Source organism: Solea solea, chromosome 9 (assembly GCF_958295425.1).
Source record: "Solea solea chromosome 9, fSolSol10.1, whole genome shotgun sequence".
In the NCBI taxonomy this organism is placed as follows: domain Eukaryota; kingdom Metazoa; phylum Chordata; class Actinopteri; order Pleuronectiformes; family Soleidae; genus Solea; species Solea solea.
In genome coordinates this window covers 21,923,935-21,946,905 of record NC_081142.1, presented here as the reverse complement: position 1 = coordinate 21,946,905, position 22,971 = coordinate 21,923,935, and the positions used below count along the sequence as shown (strand labels likewise).

Here is a 22,971-nt window from a genome sequence, read left to right as displayed (position 1 = left end):
ATATTCTGAGATACTTTAATTTGACATTTAGAGATATGGGTTGTGTGTTTTCTGCACCAATGACTGAAATTTGAACAAACCTTATAATTATTAAAAGTCACATTTGAATGTGTTTAATCAAAAATATGCCCTGTTCTCAGGCCACAGTAAAACCCTGATTCCACTAGGTGGTACAGTTCACTTTAGTTTAGTTTTAGCAATCATATGTGTTTTGATTGTCAGACGTTGGTACCAAAATAGTGAAAAAAGTCCAATCTAATCTAAAGGTTATTGATCCTTGTTTTTGGCGTTCTTCTGTTGGGGAACCTTGCGGATTTCCAGCACCTAAAGGGCGGACGGAGCTCGACACAGTGAAGTCTGTTAAGTTGACCAAAGGTTGTCCCATTTGGGAAACTGGAAAAACACAAAACACACCATTTTTAATAATACTGTATGTTACAGAGAGGAAATTCAAGGCCATGTCCCTACCCACTGTGGAAAAGTGAGCCTGACCACACATTACTGTTGAAAACTGTACTGCAGTGAGCTGTACTGCACTGCCACTGATTAGTGGATAGGCAGCTTAAGTGAGCCCCCCCCCCACACCCCTACCCAGCATGCTCTGCTCTCGGTGTGCGGTATTGGCCATAGGAAGTGTGGTGTTTGATTAAGTGCCGGGCAGCGCTTTAAATGGGTGCAGAAATGTGCTGCAGTATTTCAGCCCCCGTCACCAGAAAATAGATATAATCTCAACATTAACTCCATTAATAGTAGCAGGAGTTGAATTAAGAAAGCTGTAAAGCATGCACACTGCAGGATAAATTACAGCCCGGTCCTCCCTTCACCTCCCTCACACACTCCCCTGTTTGTCTCCCCCTTATACCTCCCTTAAATTTCTATTTCTCTGCTACTGTTTCTGTAATGAAAAATTAACAATCGTCGCCCTCGTTCATGTTAACCATTTTTATTGGCTGTTTTTCTTACCCTTAATTTATCCTTTTATTAATGTTACAGCCCCCAACATGGCAAAGCACCCTGATCCCAAATAAATACACGTTTTTTTCCCTCTTTTTTTTCAAAGTATATACATCCGCACACACATGCACACTCATTTCAGGCGCTCATCTCCTTTAGTGCTTCAGTATCGATCAGCACAGGATGTAAGAGACTGGGCAATAAAGTGAAGCAGCGCTCCCTCTTCTTCACTTCTCTCCTTTCCCGCATTCACTCACCCATTCATCCCTTTTATACCCAGTTCATTCATTTACTCGTTCCTTATCACATTAGTCATCTACCTGTCTCCTGCACTCGCGTGTCACAAGCTTCCCCGGGTGCTGTTGACACCACGTCCGGCACAGATTCTCTTTAAAAGGAATGGCTTTTGTAACGTTACGTTGGATTTTTGATGCGATGTTGATGTGTAAATGACACAGCTTTGGTTTTTAAGAGCCTGAAGAAAAAGAAGAAGAAGAGCAGCAGCAGTCCTCACTGCCGGAATTAGTCGGATGACTGTTTTTGCTGTGCTCTGTTTCAAGGGTAACTGTTTCCCAATATGAGCCGACTAATGCTTGGGTTGCAGACAAATAGACAAGGGCAGCATTATTCGGAGCAGTCGCGCGACCCTCCAAATTCTTCCCTGTCACTAAAACAAAAGTCGGATCATTCATCAACGGCTCGGGTAGTGCTGAATCGCGCTCTCCTTTATCTGTGCATCGCATGGTCACAGCAGACCACCACACACACACACACACACACACCTGAATTTGCACACACAAACACCAGCACATATGGATGCAGACTAATCTCAGGGGAGTTTCTTCGTGCCCTTGCCCCCTCCTCTACTTTACCCCGTCCATATTTTCCCCTTTCTTTTTCCGTGCACTTTTTCTTCGTTCACCGTGACCTCCAACCATTGTTTGTCTGTTTTCAGTAAACAAACTGTGTTTCAGGGTTGAACCAATTAGTTCGTCAACATATTTAAACTTTGTATAATGCGAGTATTTGCTGCTGTTATAAATGGATAATGGACAACGACCAAATTAAAACATCTAAATCTTATATAGACTGGATGAGGATATGTACAGTCCCTTTCAATTGTTCTGCAAAAAAAAAAAATCGAAAATGTATTTAGGCTGACATGTGCTTTGCTGCCGTCGAGGTTAAAGTGAGGTTAAAGTGCTGACACTTGGCTATTAAGTGAAGACGATCCATATCGAGTGACCAACACCAAATGTAAGAAATGTAGTCTCGTCGTTGTTCGGCCACACAAACTGATGGAGCTGCTGTGTAAAAACAGCTCACGTTTATTGTTTTTGTTTTAATGTCATTTTCTCTGGAATACAAAAAGACCTACATTCACAATATCAAGTATAAATTACCAAAGCCGTAAAGACTTTGAATTTGGATAATGAACGTACCGAATTGGCCCGCAGGCCTCGCAGACCAAGGGAAAGCAGTGTTGCGTTGGTGCGCTGCACCGCGCCAGAAAGGGTTCACCCCTGGAACGACTTAGCTGTCCAGCAGCGGAGGATTTGTGCGTCAGACTGGCCTGCAGACTCTCTGATAACAGATATCCCTCTGGAGGTCAAGGGCATGCCGGTGGAACAGGCCAAGGAGAGTCTGGAGGCAGAGCGAGAGAAAAACAGTTCCTTCCTCTAATGTTTGAATTTTTATGTTCTCCTCTGTTTGTTTCCGTTCATCACTCCTGCCCTCCTCTCTCATTACAGGCAGATTACCGTCTTGCGTAGGTAACTGCTCCCACAGAGGCCATTTGCACTAATAGTGTCAGACCTGAGGCTAAAACTCATACACATGCCTGTGTGTGTTTGTGTGCAAGCAAAAACTCACAGACGCTGAAAACTTTATACAGCGTGCACCCAAATGAGGCTCTCGGATGCGCATTTCCTGGAGTGTAACTAATCTGTTTATTCCCTTTTTTCAATTTCTTTATTAGTTGAAATAAAGCTGATACCTTTGACCGACCGAGTCAGATGATCTGAAATGAGCGACGGGCCATAAGCAGAACTGTTGAAAAGATATTGATACTAGATGTTCCTCCGTCAGCACCGACATGATTTAGCACAGGTGGTCGCTCGCATTTAGAGGCTGTTAATCCCTGATGTCAGAACAACACATCATCTCTTATGCGAGTGCTTGTGACCAAAAGGCCTCTCCGTACTTTCCGCTGAGAGCTGCTCATATGAACATGTCCAATTATGCTTATAAGGGTTTGGGTCACCTGATCCCACGTTCTGTTCCGTTCTAATTTCTTGTGCTACCTGGAACATGTGCAGTCCGGTCGCAGAAAACACATTTTAATGCCAGGCGTGAAGGGGGCCTGCACCATGAATTGGCCTTAAATGGTTTGTGCCCTTTGCCCCTCCCCCTGTAATTTATAGAACAGAACGGTACTTAGTTTCCCCTCAAACATGGACACATGTCTCCGATGTTTTTAAGCAGCACAGATTCTGGTCCGACGTGAAAACATCCTCACGGACTGAGCCTCGTACCCTGGTTCACCCCCCCGACTGCAGCCCTGTGTCGGGGTTAACTGCCATCTCTGTTAACTCTTCATGTCATATCCCCATTAACCTCCATTGTGGCTCCTTAGGCCACCCGGTCCTTGTTTAAACCTCCCTTGGTGGCAGTCAGAGCTTCAACATTAGCCTCCATTACAGCTCCCCTGGCTGCAGTTGCCCTGTGTAGGGCAGCGACTGATCAGTGAAACTGAGTGTCTGTACCTCTGAGTTATGGCGCGCAGTCAGGTTAGACAGAGTATGTGAACACAGCTGAAGGCAGATATTTTGCTCTGTTTCCTTTCCTCCTCCTCGTTTGCAGCAGTGCGGCAGCGCGCCGCCGGCTGTGGCGCGTTAAGCGTCCATGTCAGTTGTTTTGTGCGTGGCGTGTGTTTGGGGTAACCCGCTCCTTTCTCTGTAATGGGAGGCATGAACTCTCGCTCTAAACCCATTTCCAGCCCATCTGAAATACGGCAGCAAATTACCTCCAGTGGCGCCCTGCACACCAGCCCCAATCCACCCCAAATAGAAGTGACAGGACAGCGCAATTTATCGCCATAACCCCTGCACGGCCCCCACCACCACCACCCAGCATCTCGGCACACATTTCAGCCTCGTGTGTGCAGCCACCGCACACATACACAAGTCCACTGAGTGACTCCTGGATGGTGAACATGCTACATGTGTGTACTGTACTTACTGTTTAAGAAGTGTGCCGTGATACCGTGTGTATGTATGTGAGAGTGTGTGTGTGTGTGTGTGTGTGTGTGCACGGTCTCGGGCGCTCCAGTGTAGGGGCCAACCTCGCTGCTCTGGCCCCCTGCCCTGCCTATTATCTCATTGATTTCCTCCTCTCCTCTTTTCAATTCTCTCCATTTCCACACTGCCGTCCTTTCCATTAGAGGAGCAATTTAACAGAGTGCCGTGACATGGGAGAGAGAGAGAGAGAGGGAGAGAGAGGGAGGAGGAGGGGGGAGAGCAGAGGATGGGAAACATAAAGCGAGGAGGGGAGATGTAGTGGAAGAGCCACGCTGAAGATGGGTAACAAGGGGGTGGAACTCTAGGAGAGATGAGCAGATAACGTCACACCAGCTTCATTGAATTTTGTGAACTGAAATTAAATAATCCCACAATAAACTGGAGTTCTGTCTTAATTGACTGCATGCATAATATGTGACTTCTGATTTCTTGATTTCTGACTTCTGCCTTCTCCCCCTCGCAGGAGTTTCCATCAGAGCAGACCGCGTTCCACTCAAGACAGACACCCGTCGCCCACCCAGCACTGGAGAGGAAGTGACATGTGCTGGATCGGCGACTCCCTTTACCGGGTGTCGCCCAATAAGCTGTCCCGCACTGTGGTGTCCAACATCAGCCCAACAGGTACGCCGTGCTCGTCCCCACTGCAACACAACTTTTATTTCTGATTAATAACGAGGAAGAGAAGACTAATATGTATTTTGGTTCTTTTGACTCTGACGTACACATGTTTTTTGTCTTTGCAATTCAGTCTCATTTAAAAGAACAAGATGCTACTGTCAGTTCTTAATGAGTCTGTTGCCACAGGGGCAGAAGAAAAGTGTGAAGAGCAGAGTTTTACGACCTGACACAGGAGCTGCAGAGTCTCGGTGTCAGAATTCGCTCAAACCTTGACTCTAGTAACTCTTCAAAACGCAGAAACTCAAGACGGAACATGACATTGTGCATATCATTTCAGTTCATGCACGTCGTCTGGGTGTGCATAATCATTCCCACCGATTACTTAATTACCTGCAGTCCACCTTCAGTCTTCATTTATTGTAGATTTGGATTTGTATCAGCCAGTATTCACACATAGGTTTTAATTCCTTTTATGTAGAAGCAAAGTGTGAATTTGTCCTTTTGCCATTTAATAGCAGTCTTTGGTTTCTAATAATGATCTAATAGAGTTACATTAGATCATTTCAGTCAATACTGAAGAGGTAATGATGTTCAGTGCCCTGCTGTATTCAGGACATTCAGTGTGAGTATGGGGCAGTAAATCTGTGTGCACCCTGAGGTGATACAAGGGTGTTTATTCATGTTTGGGGCTGCAGCTCTGTCCACATGCTCTCTAATGGACTTAGTAGAGCTGGCTGGATTTGCCATCTGAAATAATAAACTTGTCATCTGTCAGCGCAGCAAGGGGGGAGGGTCCGGAGAGCTGGATGGTGCAGATTAAAGCCCAGATCTGCCTCTACCCCCTTCACACTTCCCTCTTATACACATTCTGTAGCGACTACACCTGCAGGGGAAATTGAAGAGCTCCACTCTGTTAAACTCGTGACCGGCATCCCAACACACACACACACACACACACACACACACACACACACACGCATGCAGCCCCGCAGTCCTCGACAAGTAAGCCTCAGGTGTCCTCTCACCAGGAGTCTTGATTCCATATCTCCCAGCAGCAGCGAGTTTCACATGTGTTGGTGGTGTGCAGCCACAGGCCTGTAAACCTGCTGCGCTTAAGTCACCGCGGAGTCTTAACTGTTAAAACTGTTCCAGAATTAGACGTCGGGAATGATATCGACCGTCATCTGTAACAGCATCCTCGACACCTCCTCGTCCTCTTCTCCGTTTCATTTCGTGGCGTCCAACAACCACACATGCTCTCACACACACACACACACACACACACACCTTTCCGCTGCTCTGTGTGTGTGTGAGACAGAGCTGGACATCTTTGCTTTGGCACGTCCGCGTCAAACCGGCACAGTTGAAGCCACCGGTCAATATGATGCTGTTATTGCACAATTATACAATTTCTGATGTGAATAGTTGGAATGGAATGTAAGAAAGTAATCTCCAATCCAATGTGGGACATGTGTCTAATAAAAGCCCTGTTTGTCTTTTTTCCCCTCCACATGTAGGACGGCCGTGCAGCCCCAACGTCTCACCTATGACTCCGACTTGGAACCGACCCTCCAGCACTCGTCACTTAGCCAGGTAGCACGTTCGCGGCGCTCTCAGGGCCTGTTTTAATCTTTCTCTCTCATCAGGTGTCACTGTCGTATAACTCTGTGTGAGCATTTCTGCATTTATATTCCATCTTTAATTAATTAAAGTGCCCATATTTCCTGGTTCAGGTTAGTCATTTTAATTTGGGACTTTAGTAGAGAACATTTACATGCTGTAAAGTTTAAAATGTGCATTATCTATCTGCCTCTTTTCACACTCTTGTGTGAAATGCTCAGTTTTAGCTCTTGGCCTGATCTGATTGGGTCAGCTTAACCCAGTGTTTTGTGTTTTTGTAAACCCCTTAAATATTAAAGGGGGGTCGGTAATGCCACACCCTTTAATCAAAGGCTTCCTCACCTGTTAACGTGTAGCCATGGTTACAATTTAGTCACTTCTGATTCACCATTAAGGCTTTATGACAGTTAAAGTTATAACTGTTAAATCCCACATTTATAATGTTTTTTTTTTTTTTAACTGTGGGAATGTGTTTAATTGGCATTGCAGTGGCCTTTAGGGCGTACTTAAGGGGAAAACCTCAACAGGAACTACATGTGGGTCACGGCGCTGGCTGCCTTCTTACACCCGGTGCCATGTTGAAATAAAATCCAGCCAAGACTGTTTGCATTTGATCCTCACCTCTCTCCTTCCCCTCCAGTATTAACTACCTTTCATCGCTCTCAACTAAGAGCTGCAAAGCCTGAAGTAATCTCAAAATTAAAATTAGCATATGAAGTATAGACCCATCCTTAATTCCCTCAGAGGGGCTTAGAGTTGAAACTGTCATGGAATAGTTTGTCGTCTTTGGTTTCAACAGGCTGTTTGAGTGATTTGTGGTTAACTGTGTTTTTGTCTTCTTTTTTTTTTTTCTTTTTTTTTTTAAACAAGCCGTGCAGTTCAGCGGAGCCTCGCTACAATCAGACAGGCTCATCAGAAGAAGCAGCAAAAGCAGTACTGTATGTATTACAACCGCTTTGGCAAGTGTAACCGCGGCGACAGCTGTCCCTACATCCACGACCCGGACAAGGTGGCTGTTTGCACCAGGTAACGCAAACACGTCGCGTCGCTCTTTCTTGCCATTGTGACATTTTCTGTATGTGATATGTTCGCCGAGGGGTGACGAGGTCCCGGTAGAAGCACAATCAGAGTTCAGTACACGCGTGTGTGCGACAGCGACGAGCAGCAGTTACAGTCGTCCTGTGTGTGTGAAAGAGAGAAGGCGAGAAGGTGGCTACAATTTCTAAGAAGCATATCCATCATCCCGTTACAGACTAACAAATCATGTCGCACATGCAACTAAAGCTACAGACACCTGCCAGAAATATGATGAAACATTGAGCTGTCAGTATCGCCTTCGGTTTCTGGTTAATTTTCAGATAAATATACCGACTGTGACACACTGTTTTGCCCCTTACAAAGTGATTAATTGAGGCATTTCAGAAACTTTTGAAATGACATCTTGGGAACTATTTTGAATATTTGTGTCAGTCCCTTAACCGGGAGACCTCTGTTCCCTTCTGTTAACAAACACATGATATCATCTGTTGTTCTCGTGCAGGTTTCTGCGAGGGACGTGCAAACAGGCAGACGGGATCTGTCCATTCTCCCACCAGGTGGCTAAGGAGAAGGTAAGTTGTCACCGCAAAGGCCAGGGTTGAGCACAGTGTGTTGATATAAGATGACCGAGTATATGGCACAGCCAGGGTGTACCATATTTGTATTCTTGGCGCAGTTCCTGTTTCCATGTCACGAGAAAGAGTTGGCCTGATTCGGTGTTCAGAAAGAGGCTTATTGGTAAACGAGCAGCAGCGAGCGTCACCTGTTCGACGCATGGACTCAGCAAGTTGAAATAACCCGTTCATTTTACTCGATACAGATTTAAGGTCACTGGTTTTAGGCCTCGCCTCCGAGTCCAGGAAATCACTCCTGCATTCATATAAATACATTTTTTTTTTATAGTTTATATGGTATAGTGTTCGCCTATTGTGTTCGCCTGGGAGCTCCGTCCACATTCAATTGAAATGTCCAATATGCGAGGCCGCGTGTGTGTGTGTTCTCTATGGGGACGTTTAGCCAAAAAGGGAAAGCTGTTTTTTCCTCCCTCTCTCTCTTTTTTTTTTTTTTTTTTTTTATAAACTGAGACAAACAACTCTTACAACAGGTGTCTTGACTCACCCTCTCTTTTTCCACACACACACACACACACACACACACACAATGCCCTGCACCTGTGTTGGTTGTCACACTGCTGCCTGTAAGTGCTGAGAGGCCAGCTGTCTGTTTGTAATGCCACCTCTCCAACAGCAACCCACCCCCCTCCCCACCCCAAAAAAACCCTTGGCCCGCGCTCTAATTTCATGTGGACCCCTTAAACAGGACAGTGCAGGGTTGGGGGGGGGGGGGTATGAGGGGGTTGAGGGTCGAGGTGGGGCGAGGGGTGGTTATTGTACACCCGGCAGCTCTCCAAACCTGTTCTGCACGACAGTGTGTATACGCGAGCCCCAATCCTGTTCCCCTATACCCCCCACCCCACCCCGCCAGTTCCGCCACTACCACAAATACCTCGGAACGAGACACTCCTGACCCTGCTCCCCCCACACACCCCAGTCTCCCTTCTTCTGCCTCAGTCAGAGCACATAAACACATCCTGAGAACTGGACGAGCCGCAGCCTGGATAAATATTTCTGTAGCGGTTAATTAGGTAGAACTGATCCCACCCCACTCCGAGGTAGGATCCCTCTCACGCTCCCACCCCCCCCACCGGCCTCCCCTGAACTTTCTCTCCCTGCTCCGGTGCTATATTTAGTGCGGCCTCCTCCAGGCTCAGGCGTGCCCCCCCCTCCACACATGTTAAACAGTGAATCCCCCCCCCCCACACACACACACAGGACGCTCATTCACTCTCACTCTGTTGCTGTCAACTGCAATTAAGGTCATTTAGCTGCTCAGTGTGACAGATCATTTGGCACAAGGGGACGCGCGTCTAATCTGTACATGGTGGCTGCGGCGCGGTTTTAGATTGGCAAAGTTTGTTTACAGATTCATGTAATCTCCGTTAATCCCGTGCCTGCTGCCATTGTTGTTTACTTTATCTACGTCTGTGTCACCTTTACAGTTTTCTGTTTTCACTTTCTCTTTTCATCACAAGTTGCAACAATATGAAGTCATGCAATGTTAGCGGCGACTAATAATACTGAGAAGGAATAGGCTAATTATAGTAATTATGTAACTGTTACTTCTTGATCCTGCAGCCTAAAGGTGTTTAGAGTCGTCGGAGTTAAATAAATTCAAAAACCAATTTGTACATTTTGCCTGTCATCCTGGGAAATGTCAACACAACAGGAATAGAAAAGTGACAGAATTGCATACTACTAACTATGATTTAATTAAATGTTTTTATGTTTGTGAAACGTGTAATCCAGGGGTTTCCAAACTACGGCCCGCGGGGAGATGTTGTACGTCCCGCAGCTTTGGTTTTATAATTTATTATTTATGGCCAGGGACGGACTTCGACAAAAGAATTGTCCTTACCCTTGCGTCACTGCCATTAGCTCAGCTGAAACCCACCTGTGACAGACAGCGTGTCTATATGCACACATCTCATATTATATATTATTTGACCCCCGATGTGGAAAAAAAAAGGCAATTTTTATTTTTATTTTTTCACTCCTGCGTGGCTTAGATTTGGTTACATTTCCATTTAAAAATGATAATTGTGACAATGAAAAGTAAATGTTTTTAAAACAGTGCAAAAAAAGAGGGAAGAAAAGGTCCATTGGCCGCCGGAAATCTGCACATTATCTGTTGTAATCTATGAATTCTGTGAATAATCCTTCCGTTACACGTCCGTGTCTGACTCTCTCTCCAGATGCCGGTGTGTTCGTACTTCCTGAAGGGAATCTGCAGCAACAGCGACTGTCCCTACAGTCACGTCTACGTGTCGTACAAAGCTAAAGTGTGCGAGGACTTCGTCAAGGGCTACTGTCCCGAAGGAGAGAAGGTACAAACACACCATACACTCACAAGTCAATCTAGTTTCTTCTTCTTCTCAAAGTTATTAGTCATTTAACTTGCGAGTGGACGCTGATTGTGTTCATTCCCACTGTTATTGAGGTAAGTGGTTATAGTGGGGCTTTTTAAACGGTGAGTACATATGAGGAGTGTCAACAGTCCACATGTCCACAACTATACATTTTGACGCCACACTGCTGAGAGACTGCGAGAGAACGACAAAGCGCTGAAAAAGAAAGTCGGGGTTTCACTTTACTTGACCCGGGGGGCCACATGAAGGGTCACTGACCCTGCTCATCTGATGTTTGTTGACCTCTTCATTTCGACCACCGACGCGACTTCAAGCCCACATCACCGCGTCAGTGACTGAAATAATAGATAGTGACTGTTCTGGCTCCCGGATTACACCGTCAGCGTCTCAGCGCTGCGTTTGATCCGACTGCACTGACACCATTACCTGATTACAGAGTCGGGCGATCTGCCCGGCGCGCTCTTCTTTCTGGAATTATACAATTGTACTGTACGGCATGTATACAGTCCCGCTCATGTTAGACTTAGGTAAACAAGTCGTTTGGTAACCGATCCTGCACACTACACACACACACACACACACACACGTACACAGTGACACCCAGGCAGGAACAGCTGCCGTTGGTGGTCGTCCATAATGGCATAACTGTAGTTTTTGAGTGACACATTGAGGGCCTGATGGGTAACAGAGAGAGCCACCTACAGACGACTGGAGACACTTGAACCACCCACACACACACACAGTCCACATGTCCTCCTCAAACACACCCTCCGTTGCTCCCATCTCTCCTCCCCTCACCTCCCTTTGTCTCCTTCCCTCCCTCCTCCGTCTGCACGTCTTTGAGCGTCGAGTGTGAAACAGATGCTTTTTCACACTGTCAGACCTCATTTAAATAGTGCGCGGGGAAACGAGGATATAGAAAACAAAAGGGATATTAATATTTATTCTATTAGCCGAAGTGCTTAGGTCTGTGATTTTCCCCCTTGTGTGTGTGTGTGTGTGTGTATTTGTGCCTGGTCGCATGTGTGTCTGTGTGTGTTTACGGAGCGCTGCACTGTGAGGCTCTGGCGGCTCTATGATGGATAGCAGGCAGTAATTATAGATGGGAAAACTGCTGAGGATGGCACTATGGGCCAGGCAGGCAGACACTCCAGCAGCTCAGGGGTTAAGTCTGCTCCTCGCCTCCATCCTTTTCTCCTCCTCCTCTTCCTCACCACAGATTTTGCTGCCTCGTCCCCGGCTTTGTCTCAGCCTCCACCTCACAGGATCTGTCTGTGCTTTCCTAATTGTCCCTCTTTTTTTTTACTCTGGAGCATCAATGTGAAGTTTTATTAATCATTCAAATGCGGCTCCCGCATCAGGTTCATCTTCTCCCCCCACTCTCTGTCACATTAGGACGACAGTCTGTCACCGGGCGCCGTCGGGCGTCCGTAGTTTGTGGAAGCTTGGCTATAGTTAACTTTTATTGGCTTTTATTAATGGCCTTTCGGGCGATTCAGCATATTGGAACTACATCCTGTGCCAGTTGGTAACAGAGAGCTATCTAATTAGCTGTTTAGTGTAATGAATCAGTGAATTAATCCTTTTTATTGCCGTTCCTCTTCGTTTTTTAAACCTCGTTTTAACCCTTTTTTCACACACGGGGGAAAAGAGAGCGCGCGCGAAGCGAGAATATTAATATAAGGCGTATTCATTTGTACGTTTCAATGTTTGACAAAAAATAAATTCAGTGATAAAAAAAAAAAAGAGAAATTGTTTATCACTGAAACACACGCTACGTGTTTAAAGAGAGGATCTCTGTGTGAGGACACATACAGTACTTGCAGTAAAAATGTGCAGTCATTGTTTTTACATAGTGGTGACTCAGCAAAGAGGGGGTGCAACAGAATTTAGTGTCTTTAACAAAACGCTCTTGTATTAAAGTGTGCGTTATTTTAAGACTATGTTAACTGATTTAATTTGTCGTTAGTCAGCTTTTTTTTTTTACCACATCCATTGACAAAAACAGCATTTTTTTTCTCCCCATCACAGATCACAGGACAGTTGTAGGATTACCGCTGCCTCCATTAGTATGTTCACTTATTATTTTGGTGTTTGAAAGCGTTCATTTAAATGTGCCTGTGTAACACAAGCATAACGATGGAGGCAGCAGTGAACCAGCAACTCCTATTGTTTTATCCTGTGAGCTAGAATTGCTGATTTGGTCCGTGACCATCGGATTGAGTGGGAAGTTAAAGTGACACAAACTTATTGAGCATATTCATAAGATGGCGTACAGTGTAGGACTGCAAGCGAGTACTTGTTTGGTCTGGTTAAATATCAGAAAATGTTGATCGATGTCTCCTGAGAACAGGAAATGATGATGAAAAATGGTTCACTTTTTAATGATTTCTTTGTTATATGGAGCAAAGAAACCTGTATATGTTCACATTTAAGAAGCTGACAAATCAGAGCCCTTGTTTTAATTATTATTAAAAAAGGAAAAAAAAAACTAAAACTTAAATATTAATAATCGCATAATCGTTTCTGCCTTTTTACACTTATATAGTCTATAATAATAGACTTTATGTGGTGAAATTGAGTGGCTTAAATCTGTATTTCTATTGCTGCTCTGTTTTCCTGCACACGGTGCAACAGGGTGACGCCCACTTTTTCTTTCTTTCTCTTGAGCTCATATAAATGAATCAGGATGCTGTGGGTTTTTTTATTTAATGCAGTGCTGATATCGATCTGATCAGTCCAAAGTCTTTTGACACTGCGAACCCTCAATCTCCCTCCTCCCACCACCACCACCATTCCCCTCCGTTATAATCTTTATATTTTATCAACCCCTGACTCCTTTATTCTTCCCCACTCACTGTGAGGTACTTTAGACAAGTGTTGGCTTCACGGCCGAGATGTAAATTCTTGTGAAGCCCCCTCCCCTCCCTTCTTCTTCTAGCTTTTTTTCTATTTTACTGTCTTTTCCATCTCCCACCCTCCCCTCCCTCTTTTCTTTCGTACTTCTTCTGCTACTTCTCTCAGTCTGGTGGTAAATGTGCTGACTCCTGGTTTTTGGCCCTGCAGAGAGAGCCTCTCTAATAGGCCCCAGAGACATCCCAGCATTCCTTAAATCAAGTGGAAAATTGTTAACTTGGTGTGGGATAAAGATGTTCTGTCCACTTTAGCTTTTTCCTCCCATTTCCCATCTCTCTCTTTCTCTCTTTTCCCCTCTTTCTCCCTCCCTCTCTGTCTTTTTATGAAAATGAGGATGTATGAAGACGTGGTGAGTGGATGCAGCTTTTACACTCAATTTCCCCCAACACTTCTTTTTGTCTTTCTTTCACCGGTAAAGTGCTTCGGCTTTAACTCTCGTGATTTGCAACTTTTTTTTTTTTTTTTACAAGTTGAGTTTTTTGGTTTTTTTTGAGTCATCTATCAGCGGTTGCTGTTATTATTAGATTATTTATTTATTTGGTGTGCAGTAGAGTTGTGTAACTGCTGTACATCACAGTCTTTAGGGCTTCATCAGGGTCCCCCCCCCCCCACACACTGTAATAAACACAGTAGTGACACAGCATCTCCACTCCTGGGTGAAACTCTGTTCCAGTTTCCAGCAATTTAATCTTTTTTCATTGTTTCTACAACAAAGAAGCAGTTACATATTGGAAGCGGTTAATATCTTTTTAATACCGTCCCTGCGTTGCAATTAAAACTTGTTCCGTAGTGTTTTGAATCTTTAACACATTAATACTAATAATAATAATAATACATCACATTTATATAGCGCTTTTCTCGACACTCAAAGACGCTGAACTGAAAAGCTTTGCGTTGCAATTCAATATTTCCCCCCATATTTTTCAACTCCATGTGAAAGTAATATGATACAATATGAAGATATGATGTGATGTTTACGTAGATTCACAGATGATTAGAATTAGAGATTTCAGTGGACACGTCAACTCGGGCTGAAACAACTACTCGAATTATCGATTATTATATTTATCTGATCGTGTCAGCTTCTTAAATGTGAAGATTTTCTTCATTTCTTTGCTCCACATAACTAAGAAATCATTCAAACAAACAGTGATCAACATTTTTCTGACATTTTCTGGACATAAAACGATGAAAATACTTGACAGATGAATCGATTGTGAATATAATCGTTAGCTGCAGCTCTAAAAATTTGAAAACAAATTTTTACTGCAAAAACATTCCAACATGTACAAACGTTTATTATAATTGTTTTATATTATTATAGGTACAATTTTTAAAATGAGATGTTGCAGGTTTCCGTGAAATGTTAAAAAATCAGGCTAATAATGTAGTTTGTCAGGCTCCTAACCAAAGTTAGCAGTGAATACTTAATTGAATGCACTGGAGAACTGTTATTAATAATAATAATAATAATAATAATAATAATACTAATAATAATATTAATAAGAAGAAGTGTAAAAAGTAACACAGGGATTTGTTTTTATAATTCTACACTTGATTGTGCAGCCCTGAAGGAAATATCACAGATATCATCCTGCAAGGAAACCTGTAAACCAACCTGTAGATGTTTATTCAAACAGCTAAGATGCAGGAGGTTATTCATCTTCTTTAACCCGCAGCTCTATACATTATCTCAGAATTTCATCGTTTTCTGGCCTTGAATGAGTTTGGGTCACAGAAGATGCAAGAGATATTGGAGGAAAAATGCAACAGGAACAATTGTTTTTAGTTGTAATGAGTTTTAGTTGCCATAAACTCGTGTATTAAGAGTCTATTCAGAGTATTGAAGGACTCGATGCTGTCAGTAATGATGCCACGGGCCAAATATAACTTTGCCAGGCGTCATCGACACCAGTGGCAGGCCGGATTTGTTGAGCGTAATGCGTGTCAAAACCACAGCCCTATAAGATGATCTCGAGAAACATTCGACAGCGAGCCGATCCCGGGCTGCCCCTCGCACCCGGGGGTGCACGAACACGAGTGTGAGCTGCGGCGAGTCAGGGCTGCCGGGGCTCCAGAGAGTAGGAGAGAGAGAGAGAGGAGAGTCCAGTGGAGTTCCTGGAATATCGATCTCAAGATCCCTCTCCCCTCCACACGCACACACACTCTCCCGATACACACACTATTTCTAGACCGATCTGTGTCCCAGTCGCACGCAGACACAGACACACACTCCTCACAGCCTGCACCCCAGAGTGAATATAATTAGCTTTTCTGACAGGTGGGTGGGATCAGATCTCGTGGAGAATGAAGCTACCAATTTACACCCATATTACACCGTCATACACACTCGGTCGCAAACATGCATGTGAAAGCTTACTCTCTCGTGCACAGTGTTCCGGAGAATCGCGCTAAGCACTTGACCCACTTGCACGTTAAAGGAGACGCTGGGTTGTCTCTGTGGTGCAGCGGTTGGTGCATCCATCTGTGTGGCTTTACTTTCCTCTGGGTGCTGTGGTTTCTTCACCACAGTCCAGTCCCATGATCCTTGATAGATTGATGGTTCTTCTGTAAAATCTGAGTAGATACAAATGCTGATGGCAAGTATAGAGGTCGACCGCCACCTTTAACTGTCAACTTTTAAATCTACTCATATGTCCCTTACGTTCAAAACATTATCAAGTGACTTCACTCAACCCTCTGTGTTTCTCAGTGCGTCAGTGTTTCTGTGACGTAATGTGCAAACACGTGGACATGTTTGTGTTCTTGAACAAAAACTAGGCCGGAATGGTAAAGACAAGTTCACCTGAACAGAGGCTGCAAACAGGTTGGAGTGTGACCGAGAACACAGGTGGTTTCCCCCCCCCCGGTCGTACAGCGCTTCTTTTCCCCCATGTGGCCCTGCGCTGCTGGTGTATACACACAAACGCTCCCTCAGTCAGGTTCCGACAGTACTGCTTGACAGAAACCCGTTCAGACGTTAATTGTCAAAATCACAAGCAGCCAAACAAGAGCTTTGTTTCAATAAAACAGTCGGCAGTAAATCAAAAAAAATGAGACATGTGCAACATTATAAATGTGAGCAGATGTAACGCCATCAATTTTCAGAGCTGACAGTATTTGATTCGTCTTAATTTAGCTTCCATTTATCTAAAATGATGAATTGAAGTGTGTGTATATATGTATGTGTAGTTTCCTTTTGGTGCTATCTGTGCTTAGTCTGCATTACATGACAAACGCTTACAGGATACAGCAGATATTGAACTATGCATATACACACTAATCTGTTGTATCTGTAATCTCACGTTAACTACATTCCCTCTGTGTTGCCTTTATTCAAACCCGCGCATGTATGCAGCGAAACATGAAAGCTGACGGCCTCTGCGTCTCTGTCTCTAACCACCAGTGTAAGAAGAAACACACTCTGCTGTGTCCCGACTTCTCCAAGACGGGATCCTGCCCCAACGGCAGCCGCTGTAAGCTGAAGCACCGGCACAACGCCAAGCGGAGCTCCAGCAGCGCCTCCTCGAGCCACGCGACCAAGAGAGCTCGCACCGAGGCGCCCGCCGCCACAGAGAGGTTGGAGAACGAGACTGTTTGTTTTTTAACGTAGTGACACGTATCATCGTCTAGTGACGGGAAAAGAAAGAGAAAAAAAGGCTGGTCATGTCTCTCTCTCTCTCTCTCTCTCTGTTTGTCTCTCTCTTTCTCTCCCTCTCGCACACGCAGGCCACAGGCAGATTTAGTGACACCTATCCATGGTCCTCTGACGCTGCCATCCTTCATCTCCCTGTCGTGCTCCCCGGAGGAGCCGGAAACATCGGACACGCAGCCAGCCAAGGTCAAAGGTGAGAGGAAAACAACCTGGTTCTGAGTGAAGCTTAATTTTGCAGCTCTCTAATCCGTCTAATCCGAGATTGGGCAGGTTGGTAGAGATGGATGGAAACTGTGCTTCACCAGCATGTTGCCTTTGACTTCCTAATAAAGAGAGACACTCTGCTGGTTCCAAACGCCCTGGACTATGGTCTGGCACCAAGCGGTAGAAACTTCTAAATTCACTGCTCATTTTAAACGTAAAATGACACATCGAAAACGGAATGTAACTCTATATTCGTTCAGAAATACTAAACCAAACCTTGTTGGACCTGCTGCACCTGTCACTCGCAGATATAGATATAGTACGACTACATTATCTCATTTGTTTTGTACAGTGGTTAAGGCTGAATATACTTTTACTCTGCTTTATATATCTTTGACTCAGCTCATATTTCTCATAGTAAAAAAGGTCACCGCCCCCCCGCTTTACTGTAACTGCAGTGACTTTTTGTCTTTTTGTCGCGACTGTTCTCGGATCCCTCCTCAGTTCATGTATCAGCAGACAGACACTGATCTATCAAAGCCAGAGGGATATAGAGCGAGCGCGGCGATGCTCAGGGGACGAGCAATAATGCTCAGAGGACGGAGGTAATAATATTTAGGTTTTGGGGCCGGGAGAGAAGCACAGCTGAGCTCTCTGTTGACAGACATGACAGATAGAGGATTAGGAGAGAGGCCGCCTGCCCCTCGATCCTCCTCCTCCTCCTCATCCACCTGCCTCTGCTGCACACACACACGCACGCACGCCGGCTGCCGCTGCAACACAGCACTACACACCTGTTTTCAACCTGTCACAGCGGACAACACGTTACCTAACAAACGTTCTGCTTTTTGTGTTGTGTTATGTTCAGTGAGTGAAGTCAGACGTTTTTTAATCTTCTGAAGAGACGAGTGTTAACATTCATTCATGTTTCATTAAGGAACTGTAAAACAGTGTCAAACATTTAGGCCTCCCTCAGACGAATTTGCTGAATCTTCCCAACCTTTATATATAAATACATTTTAAATAACATGCATAAAATAAAATGTTCTATTCGTTTACCAAACAATTCAAATTCATTCATTTATGTGGTGATACAGATTTAAAAGTGTGTCCCCTTATACAACACAGTGACTGTAAACGTTTGAATTGATCATATTCCTGCTACATGGTGTCACAAAATGTGTCCTTACGTAATCCTCCTTCTTTGCTTTATATTTAGTCTGCTCTGCTTGGAAACGAGCAGGACCTTTGACCTTTGCCTCCTCGTCCTTTCACCCTCTGATCTGCACTCACACACACACACACACACGCATTTCTAATAATATTGTTGCAGTAGATGTTTGTTGTGTGTGTGTTTCATCTTTACAGGTGCGTGTGAGTGTGTAGACGGAGTGAGATCTTTGTGTCACACGCTGCTGCTGATGATGATGATGATGATGATGATGAATCAATCACTCAGTAAAACGGCCACTGGTGACTCCCCCTCGTCTTTACCTCGTGTGTCTCTTGTTGCTTTGTGCTCTTCCATGTCACTAATGACTCTCTGCTTTCCTCGCTAACGCGCAGCGCCCGTCCAGAGCCTCATTAAAGGTGGAAGCCAGCCAAGCGAGCTCCTCTTCACTTTGCAGAAATAAGCACACAACACACAAACGCACACTCTTCCTCATTTACTCATCAGCTGAGATGTCATCACTCAGCGTTTCGGCAGGATTTAGCGCACAGGGCACACACACACACACACACACACGTCGTGTTATAACTGTGTCTTTGAGTCTTCACCTTGATTCCCTGTGTTTGTTCAACAGCAAAAGGGCTACAGATCAAACCTCGGCTCAAGACCTCTGAGAGCGGCAGCAGCAGCAGCAGCAGCAGCAGCAGTGGAGCTTCAGGTTTGTCCTGACCTGTGTTTGTGTCTCTTTCCTCTGAACCTTTTACCTCTGGAAAATTTTATCCCATGTGTCATCGACTTTGTCAGGTTTACAGAACATATCAATTTGGATGTTTGTAAGTTTTTTTTTTTTGTCTGAAGTTTTTGTAAATGTCACAAAATAAAACAAATAAATTCAATTACAAATCAAACTCACTGTGTTGTTGTTTCACTGACTCTTTGACTTGTTGTTGTTTTTTTTAGTGTAGTGACCGCCGAGTGTGTCACACGGCCCCAGCCGTGACTTCATCCTCACCGTAGCAGATATTTCCTGACCTGAGGCTGAACTCGACAAACAAGGGCTTTTAAAAAGGGAGGTGCAGTCTTTGATTTCAGGACTCTCCTCATTGTTGCTCTTGCGGAGTCAAACTGGCGAGAATCACAGAGACTTTAAGACTTTTAAAAACAATTACTACAGAAAGCTCTTGTCTATAATTGGTTTCTAAAACACTCTTGCTCTAATAAATGCGACCAATAATTCCACTGGGACTAAATTATTGATTCGCTGGTGTATCTGTCACTGACCGACTCGCCTACATGTGCAGGTCTTTGTGATAATGTCCAGTTTTTTCTTACGGGGGATTCAGAAGTGATGTGGTGAGAGAGAAGCTGTCCTCACAGCCACAGGGTCGCGCTCGCTCTCTCTCTCTCTCCCTCCCTCCACTTGGCTTCAAGCTGTGCGTGTATTATGGGTTTTGAGGCCGAAGTGTAATTTCATTGATAACTGTCCAGATGTAAAGATGATTTCTGTCTTTGTTTAAGCCCAAAACTCTGCGCTTAAGGCGCTTTTCCATTGTACAGATCTAGCTCGACTCGATTCGACTCTCGACACACAAACTAGGGATGGTCACAGTTGTTTTCAGTGTAACTGAATCATTAGAATCAGTTCATTAAACAGATTTGTTCACAGAATGGTTCCGTACTTCCTGTGTGACTGGAGCACAGACACTCTCTCCTCTTGACTGGGTGTTGAGGCCCACGCGTTTTCTGAGAGGAGTTGGGAGTTGTTTTGGTTTCGTATGTGTAATTGAATTGATAACGGTCAAGCTGTGTGGACGATTTTAACTAAAATAAGTGTTTTGGAAACAAATGATTCTACTCGACTCGACTCTTTATGCGCGACACAAACTAGTGACGGTCAAAGCAGTCGTTTTCAGTGTAACTGAATCATTAGAATCGAGCACACGCTCAGTCACTGAGCTGAAATACGGCTGAACGGTTTGTGATTGGGCTCACGGTCGCTGGCTGTCTGCAGTGCTGTCTCTAAATACACCAGACTGTTCAAAATTGAAATTTTAGACATTTCCTTTGCTAGATGTTGGAGAATCAAGGATTTTTTTAAGTCTTTTCAACTTCAATCTACAGTTCAGCATTGTTCGGTTTGACTCTTGTGTCGGACGTCACGCTCGTGACTCTTCCAGTGACGACACTCTCTGACCAATCGGTGGCCGGCTGTCTGTTGATGTCACATTTTAGTATCAGCTCAGCTCGCTTGGAAAAAGTAGAGTCGAGTCGAACTAGAACTGTATAATGGAACTTTTTATTTGTCCTGAAACTGGTAAGGTCACTAATAAATGTTGAACTAAAGTGCAGCAGGTCCAATACGTTAAAGGAATACTTCACCAATTTTGTTTTGTATTACTAGAACAGGGACGTAGTATTTTTGAAAAATTGTTCTTCCCAACCTCAGTTTTCCCGGGGTCGAGAAATATCTTCTCTTTTTTCTTACGTGCCCACCAGTGACACTTGGTCTGAAGCTTGAAACCACAACGTTAATTCCACACTTTTGAGACCCACTCGTCGAGGACAGTATGTAAACAGTGTCCGCCATCTTTGCTAACAGTTATGCTAACAGGACCAAGTGTCAGGTTGGGAAGCACAATTTTTCACTTATATTTATATATATATATATATATATATATAAATACTACGTCCCTATTCTAGTAATACAAGCTAAAGTATTCCTTTAAGTTTTCTACATTTTCTTGAAATCTGGATCTGAAAGGGAAGCTCCACTGAGGAATCATTACTGACGGCCAAGATGGCTGCCGAGACAATTTTCAGGTAATAGTCATTTTTGTCTCAAAAAGACGAAGAAACAGTCGGACGCTCTCGCTCTACTGTCGTGGCAGAGAGGATTAGAAATTTGAACGCAATCAAATCCAGAGTCGGACGACGGCAGACTTTAGCTCTGACGCTTCTGGAAGTAGCCGATCTAAAGTTTGGCGTGTGCTTGTTCAAATGTATCACTTTTATCTGCCAGTTGATGGTCATTCAGCAACTTGGAAATGTACAGATTGTCACACACACTGTCAGCTAAAATGAGTCCACTACATTTTGGTATTGTGTGTGTGTGTGTGTGTGTGTGCCTAACTCCATTCTCCGTCAGGTGGACTGACAGCAGCGAGCGGAGATGGAGAGCTCGACACGTTTCTCAGAGAAAGCAGGAGACAAGGGCCCATCACTCTTCCCCTCGCCACACATTCTTTTCCCTCCTCCTCCTCCTCCTCACCCACGTAGCTCCTCCGCTGCGCTGAAGACATAAGTGCCTGAGACAGATGTCTGCTGCCGCTTGTCTAAAACCCTCAACGTGAGCTGCTGAGCTCGGCAAACTCTAATTAAGATCAATATTTCAATTTTTAGTAAAAGCGCACAAGACGGAGGGAGAGGAATCATCTGTCCGCGGAGACTCGGGGAGACAAAAGGAAAGGTCAACAGTGATTCTTCATCATGTGTGTGTTTGTGTGTGAGAGAGTGTGACTTAGAGAGCTTTGATGAGGATAAAAATCCCTTTTCCTCTGCTGGAAAATTCTCCTAGTTTAGCTTTCAACTTCCTTTGCAGCTCATTTTCAGTCAATCACAATGTGTTTTCAAAGAATCTACTATCATTGTAAAGTTGTTGGTTATAACCTGGCCCAGTGACTCAGTGTCAAGTCAGTTAAGACACTCGAATAAGAACAGAAAAGTTAAATGACTGCGACAGAGAAAGTCATTGTTGACTTTCTCAGAGAAAACTCCCTGGTATCTCAGAGATGATACCAGGGAGTTGGCAGGAGAATCTCAGGACTCGCGACTTCTTGCTGGCGTTTGCATTCACACATACCGTCCAGTCTCTGAAAGGGTTTCAGTGCAGATCTGGAATCAGCCGCTGTCTTCTTACACGACGAAAAGGGGTGCAGTCTGTGTTTCTCTTTTTAACTTTTTATACCAAGAACCATCCGAGAAATGATTGAGCTCTTGAAGTAACACCATTATCACCAACGTTAAAACACAGTGGTGTAAAATAGGCCGAGCAAAGTCCGCTAATGTATGGACTTTTCACAGCAGGCAGATTTATTCCCAATAAGATTATTTGCTTTCTCATCCTCCTCCTCTTCCTCACATATACTCACACCACTGGTGGTACACGTACCACAGTTTGAGAACCATCGCTCTACATCTTGAGAGGTTTTTCAACATGCACAATAATTCTGATCTCCAACAAATCTCTCACTGAACATTTGAATGATGTTTTCGTCATGTGGACAGTGTCTTTTGGTTAGTCTTGTCCTCAGTCCTTGGTTAGCGTTGTCCTTGGTTAGTGTTGTCCTCTGTCTTTGGTTAGCGCTGTCCTCGGGTCCTTGGTTTGCGTTGTCCTCTGTCTTTGGTTAGCGTTGTCCTTGGTCCTTGGTTAGTGTTGTCCTCGGTCCTTGGTTAGCGTTGTCCTCGGTCCTTGGTTAGCGTTGTCCTCGGTCCTTGGTTAGCGTTGTCCTCG

The 22,971-nt window shown here is 44.5% G+C and overlaps 1 protein-coding gene across 2 annotated transcripts in view; it reads left to right on the top strand.

Annotated features, from left to right (window-relative positions):
* zc3h3 (zinc finger CCCH-type containing 3) overlaps positions 1-19,358 on the top strand; it is a 55,209-nt gene extending 35,851 nt beyond the window's left edge. The window contains exons 5-12 of one of the 2 annotated variants that reach the window (XM_058638818.1): positions 4,717-4,874; positions 6,389-6,464; positions 7,362-7,517; positions 8,032-8,101; positions 10,342-10,473; positions 16,838-17,010; positions 17,161-17,279; positions 19,096-19,358. In XM_058638818.1, coding sequence (XP_058494801.1) covers positions 4,717-4,874; positions 6,389-6,464; positions 7,362-7,517; positions 8,032-8,101; positions 10,342-10,473; positions 16,838-17,010; positions 17,161-17,279; positions 19,096-19,190 — 979 coding nt within the window. In that variant the 3' untranslated portion in view covers positions 19,191-19,358. The remainder of the gene's footprint in view (positions 1-4,716; positions 4,875-6,388; positions 6,465-7,361; positions 7,518-8,031; positions 8,102-10,341; positions 10,474-16,837; positions 17,011-17,160; positions 17,280-19,095) is intronic. The other variant, XM_058638819.1, reaches the window with a different exon arrangement.
* Positions 19,359-22,971: the final 3,613 nt, after the last annotated feature.